At 36.2% G+C, this 13,836-nt stretch overlaps 1 protein-coding gene across 5 annotated transcripts in view; it reads left to right on the top strand.

Annotated features, from left to right (window-relative positions):
• Window positions 1–3,793: 3,793 nt before the first annotated feature.
• Znf326 (zinc finger protein 326) overlaps window positions 3,794–13,836 on the top strand; it is a 34,956-nt gene continuing 24,913 nt past the window's right edge. Inside the window, exons 1-4 of one of the 5 annotated variants that reach the window (XM_047563448.1) lie at window positions 3,794–3,951; window positions 5,860–5,904; window positions 12,769–12,804; window positions 12,899–13,010. In XM_047563448.1, the coding sequence (XP_047419404.1) occupies window positions 3,936–3,951; window positions 5,860–5,904; window positions 12,769–12,804; window positions 12,899–13,010 (209 nt within the window). In that variant the 5' untranslated portion in view covers window positions 3,794–3,935. Of the gene's footprint in view, window positions 3,952–5,858; window positions 5,905–12,768; window positions 12,859–12,898; window positions 13,011–13,836 lie in introns of those variants that run through there. The other 4 variants (XM_047563458.1, XM_047563467.1, XM_047563482.1 and 1 more) reach the window with 4 other exon arrangements.

Raw genomic sequence — 13,836 nt, 5'->3', positions numbered from 1 at the left:
ATGCCATCATACTAGTTGATATCAGTTTTCCATTGTATGGCCCTGTAACCAACTCTCCTTTGATAAGTCCTCAGAATCCTCAGTGGGAATTACTTTTAAGTTTGGCTGCTTTGCTGTCAGACAATAATTCTTAGGTCTTGACTTTATTTCTTAAGTGTTTCTGGATTCCATAAAGAACATGGGAAGAAGAATTACTTGGTGGCAAAATAGAAAAGCATTGTGAAAACTGGTCTCAACTCTACTATCACTCTCCAAAATAATTCTATAATGTAGTAGTTTTGTGCAGATGAATCTCTGGGCAACCAATTTCAATCAAGTCTTTTTCTCAGTAGTGATTTAGCTAATGCTCCTCTCCCTCAACATACGTAGTGACAGTGTGCTATGTACAGGCCATCTAAAGGGCACAAAGAAGGGTATTTATACTCAAAAAGGATGAGCAAAGAGTTAAAGAAGGATATAACTAATTCACTCACTATAACAAAAATCCGACTGTGAAACTGCTAATAAGGTTACATAAAGTGAACAAGACTCTGGTTAAGAACTTGGTGAGAGGTTTAAAAAGAGGCCACATTTATAGTGAACCTGAAAAACCGAAGGAAGGAAGAGGATACAATAGCAGCATGGTATAACATGAGCAAAGGCATGAAAATTTGAAAATACAGAGCTTGTTCAGGGAACAGATGATGGTGCTGGTTGTTGGAACAAAAGTTATATAGGCAGAAAGTTAGGAGTTGCAGAACAAAGTTCTCTGTGTCCTCAGGGAGTCCACATGCTGAGTTCTTTTCAGGATCAGGGGTGGGGCTTCTCTGGCAATCCCTCAGGAACAGGTCCTAGGTGTGACCTTTATTTCCTCCTTATCCCTGCAGTTTGTTCTTGATCTCAGCCCCCAAATCTTTTGCCACTCTGTAAAGTAAAAGAAAAAACAAACAAAAAAACCAAAACTCTTCTTTTTTTCCCCCGTTAGACTCTGCTCTGAAATTTACTAACCTGTCACCTATTGTAATTGTGCATGTGTATGTTTTGGGCTGGGGATTGATTTCGGGCTCTTGTGCATGCTAGTCAAGTGCTCTACAACTGAGCCACACCTCCAGCTGTTTACATGTTGTAAAATATATGGAAAACAAAGCAGACTTTGTACAAAAGATTGAGATCTTAGGGTAAAAGTCTGAGCCTAGCAAAGTAGGAACAAGCCAGGTAGCCCTGTTTAGACACTATGTGGTAGAGGTGGATGAAAAAGGTGACAATGAAGTGAGAAAATGATGCTTGGCATAGAGGTGGTGCTCAATCAATATTTGTTGAATAAGTGAATCAAGTAAAAGCTTGATGGTCTCTTGTACACTCATTGCAGGGTATCCCTGGAGTATGACCATCTGTGAAAGAGAATTTCCTATTTGGGAATGGGGAAGAAAGCAGAGGAGAGATGTATGTATTCTGACTGTCCATGCAATTCTGGCCAGGCTTCTTCTGGAGTTAAGAATTCCTTGTCTGGTGGTTTCCTTTCTCAAGGAAGTAGTGTGTGTGTGTGTGTGTGTGTGTGTGTGTGTTATATGTGATACAAAATACAGTGACCCAATGTTTATCTCCTTCCAGTCATGGCAAGATCTGAAGACTTTAGGTTACAAAATCATTTCTTTACCAGAGCAATCTGTGGGTAAAATAAAAACAAGAAGAAAGAATTACAAACTTTGAGGGATAGCTCAATTTTGCTTGGCAAACATATATGTTTGGCACTAAGGATACAAGAAGACTTACAGGAGGGTACTGGGGATTGAACCCAGGGTCCCACAGGTGCTAGGCCAATGCTTCACCACTGAGCTACATCTCCAGTCTCAGAAGACTACTCTATATAAAAAGAGCTTTGATTGTGGAGAGACATAACACCAGTGTACTTGATACAAGGGAGACAATGCTGTAAGAGTACAAAGCCTTGCTACTTAGAGTGTGGTTCCAGCAGCAGCAGCATCCCCTATAGGTTTGTTGGGAATTCACACTCTCTGGACTTATCCCAGACTGACTGAATGTGAATCTGTTTTAACAAGTCTCTAGGTGAATAACTTGCATAGTAATACTTGAAAGGTTATGGCCAAGGGGGTGGGGATGAGGTCTGGAAATGTTTCCTAGAAAAGGTCAATCCTGAGTAGTGTTTTGAGGATACCTTGATTTAACCAGGTGATGTTCCAAGGAGAGGCAACAATGTAAGGAAAAGTTCAGTGGCACAAAAAGCACAGGAATGTTTTGGGTACTGGTAGTCTGAAATTGCCAATTAAAAAGGAGAGTATGGGAGAGAGAAAGGGGAAAATAAAGGGAGATGGTGGAGGTCAGGCTGTGGCCAGATGTTGCTACACATGTTCTAGGTTAAGGAGCTTTGACTAGACCTAAGCCACACTAGAGATGTGTAATGACATGTTCAGGTTTGCTTTTAGATCACTGCAGCCCTTAGGAAGCTGAAAACACCAGAAGCTGAAGGACAGAGAAATTAATTAGGAAGCTAAGGCAATAGTTGTGTACAGAGATAATGAGAGTTTTAACTGAAGTAATGGTAGTGGGAATGGAGAGGAGGGGACAGCTCTAAAAAATTTTTTAGGAGGTACTAAGTAGATGAAAGACTTCAGTAAGAATTGGGGGTAGGAGGTTGGGAGAAGACCAAATCTTAAAAGGATGACGCGCAGCCTTCTGGCTGGGATTAGTGGGTGGTTGCTCATGATGCCACTAACAGATGAAAGAATACAGGAGGATGAGCAGGTTTGAGAAGGGAAATTATGAGTTCAGTTTCCAACATGCTCAGCTCAGGTGAATAGAAAACATGTATAGGAGGATAAAAAGAAGGAAACAAGTAATGGGTGGAGAACAGGATGAGTCAATCAGGGTAGAGAAGGAAAATGATTAGAAGGAAACAATGCCCTGCTCAGATTTGGGGCTACATTAATAATACATATCTATGAGTTTTTCTTCCAGTTCTACTTCCAGTTCAAAGAAAGCTGCCTCCTTTGAGTAAAGCAAAGTTTCATTAGTGGTTTCCTATCTGGTGATCAATTCATTGTTGCCACCATTTGCTCTGTTTAAAAAAAAAATTTTAAGGTGAGGTTCAAGATATTTCAGGATCAGAATGACCAAAACAGCTGTTTTTTTTTTTTTTTTTCCATGTTGCCCCATGGGTTAATAACTTTGCTTATGTCCCTAACACTATTTCCAAAGTGGCAATAACACAATACTAATATGTGTGTTTGTGAGGGACATTTCTTCAAGTTTTGGATTACTCCTGCCATAAATCTAAACCAGACTAGGAACTTTTACAGTTCTCTTATTTGCATCTTAAAATTCAGAATCAGCTAATATCTTGTTTGGATCATTTCTATAATTGTTTCCTGTTCAGTAATCTGTTCTTCTCTGCACGTTCCAGACTTCTGTGTCTCCAAGGCAGAAACTTGATAATTACCTAAAAATTTTCTGATCAGTCATCACTAGCCAATAAAAAGCAAAAGGCTGGCGCGTGTTTTATTAGTTTGGGCAGGAGGAGGATGTTCCCACCAGATCCTTTCGCTCTTGCCAGGTTCAAACATGGCGGGCCACAGCCAGCCCTTCCAGAACACTCAGCTAGCTCACTTTCCAGTAATCCCCTCCAGTCTTTGGCGCTCCTTTCCTACCTTCCGTCACACTCGGTGGCTCAGGGTATTAAGAGCGTGACAGCGACCCTGCTTCACGCCCCCACGCGGAGGCCCGCCCACCACCCCGCGCCAACCAATCCCAGGCCGCGCTTCGGCGGCAGGCAGCGCCGGCCCACCCCACCCCCAGCCTCGTTGTGGCCTGCGGCTTCCCGGCCGGTAGCGCCGCTTTTGGTCGCGTGAACTGGTCCAGTGGGACGGTAGGTCGCGAGTTCTCGCAGCTGACCGCAGCTCCACCAGCCCCGCAGAGGTCGTCAGCCCAGAGCCTCCGCCATGGACTTCGAGGACGGTAAGCGCCGCCTCAGGCTGGTCGTAGCGGCATGCGGGAGGCGGAGTGGCCTGCGCTGGGGGTCTGTTTACCGTCTCAAGATGGCCGTGTGGGCTTTGTTCTGCCGGCCCGGAGGCCGCCCGCCCTCCGCGGGCCCAGCGCCCGGAGTTGGCTTCCTCGCCGACCCGCGCGCCGCTGTTCGGCCCGCCCGGGGTCCACTGCTAGCGGGGACCTGGGAGGTCCGTGCTGATCTCGGTGCGGGAAGGAAGCGCACAGAGCGCGAGGGCCTCGGGGCCCCGGACTCGCCCTGCCCCCTGTGCGTGCAGATTGTCTCCACTCCTCCAACTTCCTGGCCTCGGGCAGTGAGGCGAGCGGGCCGCCCCAGCGAGGCTCGCTTTGCCCCATGGGTCGGCGACCCAGATCCTGCGTTTAGTTAATCCCCGACCGGGTGATTTCTTGCAAAATACGATTTCCAGAGGCTTTTACGCGGTGTTGTTTCTGGTTGACTTAGTTTAGGATGAGTTTAAAGGGCGTCATGTTTTGGTAGATATTTATACGGAATGAGAAGCAATATATTTCCTGGTGAGCGAGTTGGGATATTTCATCCAGCAAAACTACCTAGACGTAAATACCTAATGTGCAGTAATTTTGTGAACCAAAGCACTTTTTTTAAGCTTGTGTTAAATCAATCAGAATTCTGGCACAGCCAGCATCAGACGCCCTTCACATCAGTACCCAGCAGCCTGTGTTGAATTTACTGATTAAATAAACGGGATTTTTAACAAGAGCGGTCATCTCTGACGCCAGTTTTTAAAACCGTATTCACAGGGTCACATAGTAGGATTATTTTGGTTGTCCTCAAATTTTTTTCAACTTTTATAGGACTTAGCATCAAGATAAAATGGTATGTAGTGACTACGTTAGGGAGACATGGGAAAGAGTTTATATGATTACACTGATTTAATCCTCCGTAACCGGTCACTTCTACATAAAACCAGATCACTAAGAATTGTAAGCATTCAATACCACCAAAAAATGATCTCTAACATTGAATGATTTGTGAGTCTTTCTGAATGAACTTCTGATTTTTTGTTTTTATACTACAAATAGTTAAAGCTGCCAAATCTAAGTATAGGAAAGGTGACAGAATAGCTCTTGTTATTCTATTTTTTTCTTTTCACCATATTCCTACAGTTATAAAGTGTTTATAATTGCTCATCACTGCTCATCCTCAGCGACCACAGCTGTATTTAGAATGTGGAATTTGACTTAAACAGTGTATCTGAATCTAATCCTGTGGGGTGTTCTTTTGTATCCAAATGACCATTGAATTGAATTCTATTCTTTTCAGCACTTGTAAAGTTAAATAAAGAATTTAACATTGTGAAATTAGTTTTTTGACAAAGAAATTGGCAATATGGTTTTTAGTGATGCCACATTGTGGATAGATGTAGCACAAGCTACAATGCATTTATACATATATATGCATTTCTCTGATAAGATCTTTAGAGAGCAAATCTTTAGAGAGCAAATTAAGTGATAAACGAAATACTAACTTTAAAAACAATTTGGGTTACATAGAAACAATTCTCAGATGTATCTGATTTTTATTGTTTGATACATAATATGTCTTTTTTTTGTTACTCAGTATAAATCTGTTTTGTTTTGTTTTGACTGTTGCTATAATATCAGGTGTTACAAACTAATTTTTACATCCTCATAACTTGGATTATGAACCTGCCATTTGGTGAGGTAGTGAAGAAGAGATACATGTTTTCCCATTTGAATATTGGTAATTATTTGTACTCCATCTGTTCAGATAATTGAGTTAATGGCTTTTAAAATTTGTGTTTTTTAATAGATGGATTTATAATTTTGGGTTTTTGCAAATACTTCACTAATTCCTTTTTGTTAAATATGTCTTCATAGATTACACACACTCTGCTTGCAGGAATACTTATCAGGGCTTTAATGGTAAGTATTCTCTTTCATTTGCTGTTAAATTTGTTGAGGGAATGCATTTTATCTTTTTCCTCCATATCCATAAAGTAAAGAGGCAAGGGAAAAAGCCAGTCCCACTTTATTTCAAATGATGTTTTGGCTTGTGATTTATTACATCTCAGTGTTGTCATACTATGTGTAGTATTTGAATTTGGGCATTTAGGATTAGAAAAGGTCAGAAGTTATACAAAGTGATTTGAATTTTTGCCTGTTTTATTTAAATTATGATTATTTTAATTAATTTCAAAGACTGACTACATACATTCTCAATATAGCTGAGGTCTTTTATTAATGTTTAGTAATGTAGATTGGTTGGATTATTGACTTGGTTCTGTATTTCTTCTATAGTAATACATTTTGTTTTCGAGGTCATTTTTTTTCTCAGTGTGTTTAAATGTGTTGGTATATGAAGAGTTGTCTGGAGAAGTACCTGAAAAGCCTGATTGTTTATTGACATAAGCATGATGATGTTAGGTGTTAGCTAGATAAAATCATAAGAGAGATGCAGAATAGAATTGAATGTTATTTTGATAGTTATTAGAGTTAAGTCCCTGTCAGACAGGATAATAACCCAGAAAAGAGCACAGAACAATTTTAAAAGATTAAAAAAGCATTATATGAAACACTTGAAAGAGGGTATTGATTCCTGACTGCCAGAGAAAGGCAAGATCCAGCTATTGTACAAAATATAATGTGTTCACAATAAAACTGAAGTAAACGTACTACTAAAGAAGTAGTTTTTATTTATCAACTCTAAGGAATAAGAAAAACTTTGGGTTTGATGTAGGTAAAAAAGGCTCAACATCTAGGAAATAGCCAATATGTAGTAAATGAGTGTTGAGATTACCCTCTATGTTGATCTATCAAAATATATAAATGCATTCTACTGTCATGTACAACTAATTAGAACAAATAAATAAAAAATAATTTTTTTAAAAAAAAGAATATATTTTTGAGAGGAAAAATGACACAAAATTACCAAAGGAAGTTTATTTTATCTCCACATGTGGTCTATTAGATTGGGAACTGGAAAATTAGAAAACTTCTTCACAAATTTAGATGTAGGGATTTTCAGACCTTGGATTTTGATGATGATGATAAGATATTCTCTAGAGAAAATTAATAGAACTTGCAAGCTGACTAGTAATGGGTGGAAGTTTGAGAGGGTTGGGTAAAAATGAATTCAAGGTTTTAAACTGAAATGAGTAGGCCTTATGCCTTTACCAAAGAGAGATTTGGAAGGACAAAAGGCTTTACTGAAGAATTGGATGTATAGTCTAAAGATAGGACTTGAAATGCAAAATCATGCAGGGCCAGATATTTTTTTCCTTATGAATGTACAGTGTTACAGAAGAGATCTAATGCTGACTTTTTTCTCTTAATTTTAGTTCCAGTAGTGGTTCTCATTAGAGGGTGATTACTAGAATCCTCTGGGAAGCTTTTTCAAAGTACATTTGTTCAAGTAATACCCTAGACTTCATAAACTTAATTTTAGGGCAAGTTATCCTGACTGTATGTATTGCAAAAGTACTCTGAATGAATGATTTTTGGCTTTCATCTCTGGTTAAAGACCACTAATTGAAAGTACTTGAGGTTAAGTTAACTTAGTTAACTAAATTCACTGTTAACTTAGTTAACTAAGTTCACTAAGTTAACTTAGTTAACAGTGAGTAACTTAACTTTAGGGATTTTATTTGACTTCATTGGACAACTATTATTTAGTGACTGCTGTGTATTAGATAGTATTCTAGGAGTTAGGAATGCAGCAGTGAAAAAAAATGGATAAATATTCCTGCCTGTGTGAAGCTTTCAGTCAAATGGGATGACATAGAAAACAAGATTTAAAAAGTAACAATTATTGTACGTTAAAATACTAGGGAGAAAAATAATGCAGGGAAGGGGTATAAGTATGTGTGCATAAGTTGTGATTTTAAAGACGTTTCAGGGGAGGACTCACAAGAAAGATGATATTTAAGCTTAGATTTAAGGGAGGTGAGGATGCAAACCTTGAGGCTATCTAGAGAAAGAATGTTATAACTTTAGGAAATAATCAGTAGGTACCCAATGAAACCAACAGTATACTTCATTGTTAGCATTGTATTTTCTAGCTTTCTACTGAAATGAAGTAGAAAGCATTGGAGAAAAATAGCAAGATACTAATTTCCTCCATACCATTTTTGAAAGGAAGTTGTATTTCCAGTGTTTCCATGTTTTCCTTTTGCCTCATAATAACTTTTCTTTTTTAAAATTAAAAGTTTTTTTTTAGTTGTCAATGGATCTTTTATTTTATCTATTTATATGTGGTGCTGAGTATCGAACCCAGGGCCTCATACTTGCCAGGCAAGTGCTCTGCCACCGAGCCACAACTCTGGCCCCAATATTTCTTGTATAAATAGCCAATAGAAAAAGGGACAACATTCCAGGTAAAGGGAAAGGCATGAACAAAGATAGGACTGAGTACACAGTGCTTCAGAAGAGACTTAAGAAGACTGGTTTGACCAGAATAGATTATTTTTGCTGAGCAATCTGAAGACAAAGGCCAGGAGGTGAGGTGTAGCCAGAAGGCATTAAAAGTCAGGTAATTTACTTATATATAAGAAGCTATAGAAAATACCTGAAAGAGGAGAGGTAGTGAATAGTGCGAATACAGGGGAAGAGTATTCCAGGCAGAGAAGCAGCAAAGTGCATAAACCGGTGTATACCTGCTCTAGAGACTTCAAGGAGCATAGTGTAGCTGGAATGAATAAAGGATATTAAAGTTAGGAGGTGATGGGGCAGATTATATAGGGTAGGGTTTCTCAACTTTGACACTGTTGACATTTTGAATTAGATAACTTTTTGTTGTGGGGTAATGTCATGTTAATTGTAAAAATGTTTAGTAGCGTCCTTGTTCTCTGGCCCCAGTTGTGACAACCAAAAATGCTTTCAGACATTGCCAGTGTCACTGGGAGGCCAAAATTGCCCCTGATTAAGAATGACTGGTATATGACCTTTAGTTTATTTTAAGGCTTTGGCTTTTACTTGGAATAAGATGCAAGCCACTGGAGGAGGATATTGAGCATTGGACAATCATGATATAACTTATATTTGCTAGAATTATTCTGACTTTTGTCTTTAGAATAAACAAAAAGGGAGTAAAAATAGAAGTGGGAAAACCAGTTAGGAATCTGTTGGGATATTATAAGTTGTTTTTTTCCTGACTGCCACACTTTTATGTTTTAATTGTAAGTTTTAGCTTTTTGAACTTATCTATACGTATCTACTTACCTATATACCTACCTTAGCTACATGTGATTGTGATCTAAGCAGTAGCATGGATTTGATTCAAAGTATGAGGTCAGTTTTATTAAGTCCTGAGTAAATTACTTTCTCATCTAACACTAGTAATAAAGAGATAATGTTGTTTTTATACTTTTATTTTTTAAATGATTTTTACAATCACTTTGGTAAACTGTAAGAAAATTCATATATTTACAGAATCTATTTTCCTTTAATTATATTAATTGTATACAATGTAAAGACTTCCCTTTTTAATTAACTGAATAGTGACAGTACTATGAACAATAATAAATCAGAATCACTGCTACATAAAAGCATTTTTTGTGTATCCCATAGTGCCTGACATGTGATGTGTTCATAAATACTATTCTGATTCCATAGTGAAATAATATCACACAGAATTAAACAAAAAGGAAAAAAATAAAAGATTTAATACCCACACAGCCACTGCTAACTCATAAACTGGCAAAAATAACATAAGATTTTTCCCAGATTATGTATGTTTATTTTTTATTTATGGACACAATACCTTTATTTTATTATTTTTATGTGGTGCTGAGGATCGAAACCAGTGTCTCATACATGCTAGGAAAGTGCTCTACCACTAAGCTACAACCCCGGCCCTTAAAATTATATTTGTACGTGAGACCTTATAGGAAAACTTTTTTTATGTCTCAAAATTGTCTGCTCTAGGAGAAACACAGGTGTATGTTACACTATATATTGAAAACCTTTTAGACAAATAATTGACTATTAGCTCATAATTTGGTAGCCATCAGTTACAGGAAACTGTTGAACACTTGAGATATGGGTAGTCTGAAATGAGAGGCCGAAAATAAATTACATACTGTATTTGAAGCCATAGTATGAACAAACAATGTAAAAATCTCATTAATGTTTTTTATATTGTTAAATGTTTTATACTCTGTTATATTAAAATCCCGGTATGTCTTGTACTTCAAATGGACCTTTTTACCCTGTATGATTCTGTAATATTAGTTATATTATAAAATATTCATTTACTGCATTATGCAGATTCTAAATACTGACAGATTTTATTGTATGATATTTAGAAAGCCATGTTAATACTAACAACAGTCTTATCAGAACAGCATTTAAGTATTGAGACATTGTCAAACTGATAAAATTTTTTTTTAAATTCTGATTTTCACTTAAAGATATAATTTTATTTATTTATTTATTTATTTATTTATTTATTTATTTATTTATTTTTTGGTAGTGTTAGAGATGGAACCCAGGGCCTTGTTCTTGTGAGGCAAGCACTCTACCAACTGAGCTATCCCCCTAGCCCTATAATTTTTATCATTGGCAACAAATAACTTTTAGCTTTCAGATGTTTTCCTTGAAGCAACAGTGTACTTCATTCATTTTTGCAAAAATGTTTGCTAAATGCTCAAGTCTGAAAACCAGTTTCAGACTCTCAATCTTTCTAGTAAAGAGCCACTTTCCTAGTAAAAAGTGACTATTTTAATTCACAAACAAAACACTTGAAGGAAGACTTTTCCTGGAAAGTTTGGATACTTTGATAGCAAAAATGCTTCATGTGTACTTCCTCTTTCATTACACAGAATGTAAAAAAGATGTGGTAAAATCAAAGATCATGATTTTTTTTTTTTTTTTTTTGGCGGTGCTGGGGATTGAACCCAGGGCCTTGTGCTTGCAAGGCAAGCACTCGACCAACTGAGCTATCTCCCCAGCCCCAAAGATCGTGATTTAATAAAAATAATAATTGCTTCATCAGGGACATGTTTAAGTGAAGGGTATATTTTTATTTATTTATTTTTTCATTGTGAGTGTGTGATATTAAGTCTGATGCAAGCCACTGCCTTGATGTGTGTCTGAAATGCCTGCAATTTTACCCACCAGTACTTTTGTACCTTCAATGTCAATACCATGTAAAAGGCAAATAATTTTGCCTTAGTATTATTTATGAAAATATTTTTGACATTGTGCCCCCCCCCCCCAGAAAAATGGTCTTAGCGAGTCCCAGGGATCAGCAGACCATTTTATAACTATTCCTGTAAGACATATAAAAAAATTAGTGGTCCCTCTCCTCTCTGAGGGGACTCATGCTTCTCCCTTGAGAATGGTTCCCCTTTCTCCTTTTCTTTCCCTTCTAATAAATTCATGCTTGTTATTCTGAAAAATAAGGTTAGTAAAAATCAGACCCTTAGCACAAAACTGGTGTCTAAGATGAGGCATGAACAACAGAATGTAAGGCTTAGTATGATAGCACAGCATAACATCTACAGCAGCTTTTGTAAATGGGAGGAAGATGATAATCAGTGGAGACAATATCAGTAAAAGTTTTATTCAATTAGTTATTTTAAGTGGACTTTAAAAATTGCAATAAGCAGATGTTTGGAGTGGTAGAAGGAATTGTCTCATATACAGGCAACAGTATGAAGCTAGACAGGAGTATGCCAGTGAGGTTTGGGGGAAATTATTTTATCATTCTCATCTATAAAATGAGAAGATTAAATTTGACTATTTAGATTGCTTCCAGGTTTAAAATGTCAACATTCTCAATAGTATTTTTAACTCGGTTATAATATTATTAGAAATATTAAATGATTATAAATAATATTTAGTGTTTTAAGAATATAAATTAAGGTATTTGTATACACTAATGTGTACATACATAAAATGTAGAGAGGGTGGTAATGAAGTATTTTAAGGGAATTTATAGGAAACAAGTTCTAAATGGTAGTTTTAATTTTTTATTTTTATAGTAAATGTAAATTAATATTGCTACCTCATTGTATTTATTTTTTGTATTAGAGGTTGAGATATAGGTAGAATTGCAGTGTAATGAAATATACCTAATACCTTTATTGTATCACAGCTTTTTTTAGTATTTGTGTTGCTAGAATTTATTGTATCACAACTTTTTTTAGTATTTTGTGTTGCTAGAATTCATATTCATTTCCTTTATTCAAGGGAATTTGAGTATTTGTTGCTGTCTGTTGAGTCATTATTTATAGACATGGTGCCAGTGATTGATCCCAGTCTGTGATTTTACTTTTTAAAATATCTGTTTCAGTTCATGTGAATGTGGCTAGTAAAAAATGTGACTGCTTCTGAGTTTTTAGACATTTAAGGGCAATTAGATACACAAAATTAAGATAGTAGATTTATATCACAGCATACTTAGGACAAAATATAACCTCTTTTCACTTTATTAAATGCTCACTTTTCTTGAGAATATGAATCGTGTATTAATTATCTTTATATATGCCAAATACAAGACTTTATAACAAAAAGTTTTTTAGTCAAGTAAGTATTGGTTAAAGTAAAAATAATTCTAATATAGAATTTTTTAGTTTGCTTTTCTTTGAAATATCAAGCTTTGTTAACAAATATGATTTTGAATAGATAAATCATTTTGGTGTGTTCTCCTTCAGTGTCTCTTTTGAGTTTAGCTTAATGACAAATTATTATCTCAGGTGATTGATGTAAATATCTTGTGTTTTATGCCAAGTTGTCTGAAGAAAATGGTATATTTTATTGAAAATTTCTTCATTGACTGTCTTTTAGGAATGGATCGTGATTATGGCCCTGGATCTTATGGAGGTCTGACATTCAAGGATATTTATCTAAAAATTCTTCTTTTGAGTGCCAGTAAAGGTGAGCATCATTTAATGTTTTTCTTTTTAAACTCTTATAGGGATGGATCGTGACTATGGCCATGGATCCTATGGGGGTCAAAGATCCATGGATTCCTACCTAAACCAGTCATATGGCATGGACAATCACAGTGGTGGTGGTGGGGGTAGCAGGTAAATTGCTTAATCACTTGGCCAAATAATTAGACAACTATAAGATTCTGGATATATTATTTTAAGTATTCCTTAGGCATGTTATGATGCTTGAACTTTGCTGTTTAGTATTGAATAATCACCTTAAATATTTAAAGGTGTTAATGCTCATAAAAATTATCTCAGGATCACTGCCAGACATTATTTTAGGGAAATCTCAGCTAACTATTATCATTTCAATATAATAGAGTAGGAGATTCTATCTTTAGCAATAACAATTTTTTTACTTTTATTTTTAACTCCTTAACATTCAGAATGTCCTGAACAAATGATATGAAAATGTGTTTCTGAAAATATTACTTGTGAAGCTTTTTCTTAACAATTAAAGAAAAAATCTTTTGAAATGTCGGGTATTACATAAAGCATCAGAACAGTCTGACTAGAATGGGTTTAAATGGACCAGTTTAGCAGCATTCAATTTCTAAGAAACATTTAAGATAGTTTTTTTTTTTTTTTTTAATTCTAAAGTAAGTTGAAAGAGCATATTGTGATGATAATAAGAGTGTTCTTTAAATCACATTCAGATTATTTATTGGCAGTTACTGTTTACAAGAACGTTTGTTCTAAAGGTTAGGAGAATTGTATTAAAGCCATGAGTACTATACTTTCAATTACAGTCTAGTTTGTATTTATATTTCACTGCTGATACTTTGTAAAACTTATCTGCAAGCTTTAGGTTGACTGTATTTCAGGAAAAGGGGTAGCTTCCTGCTGAATATTAAGTAAAACTAGTTAGGAGACATTTGAAATCATCGTCCTTCTTCATAAATTGAAGGATCCGGATTCC

This window comes from Sciurus carolinensis, chromosome 1 (genome assembly GCF_902686445.1).
Source record: "Sciurus carolinensis chromosome 1, mSciCar1.2, whole genome shotgun sequence".
Classification (NCBI taxonomy): domain Eukaryota; kingdom Metazoa; phylum Chordata; class Mammalia; order Rodentia; family Sciuridae; genus Sciurus; species Sciurus carolinensis.
Note: the sequence above shows the minus strand (reverse complement) of the source record. Positions and strands in the feature narration are given on the sequence as shown.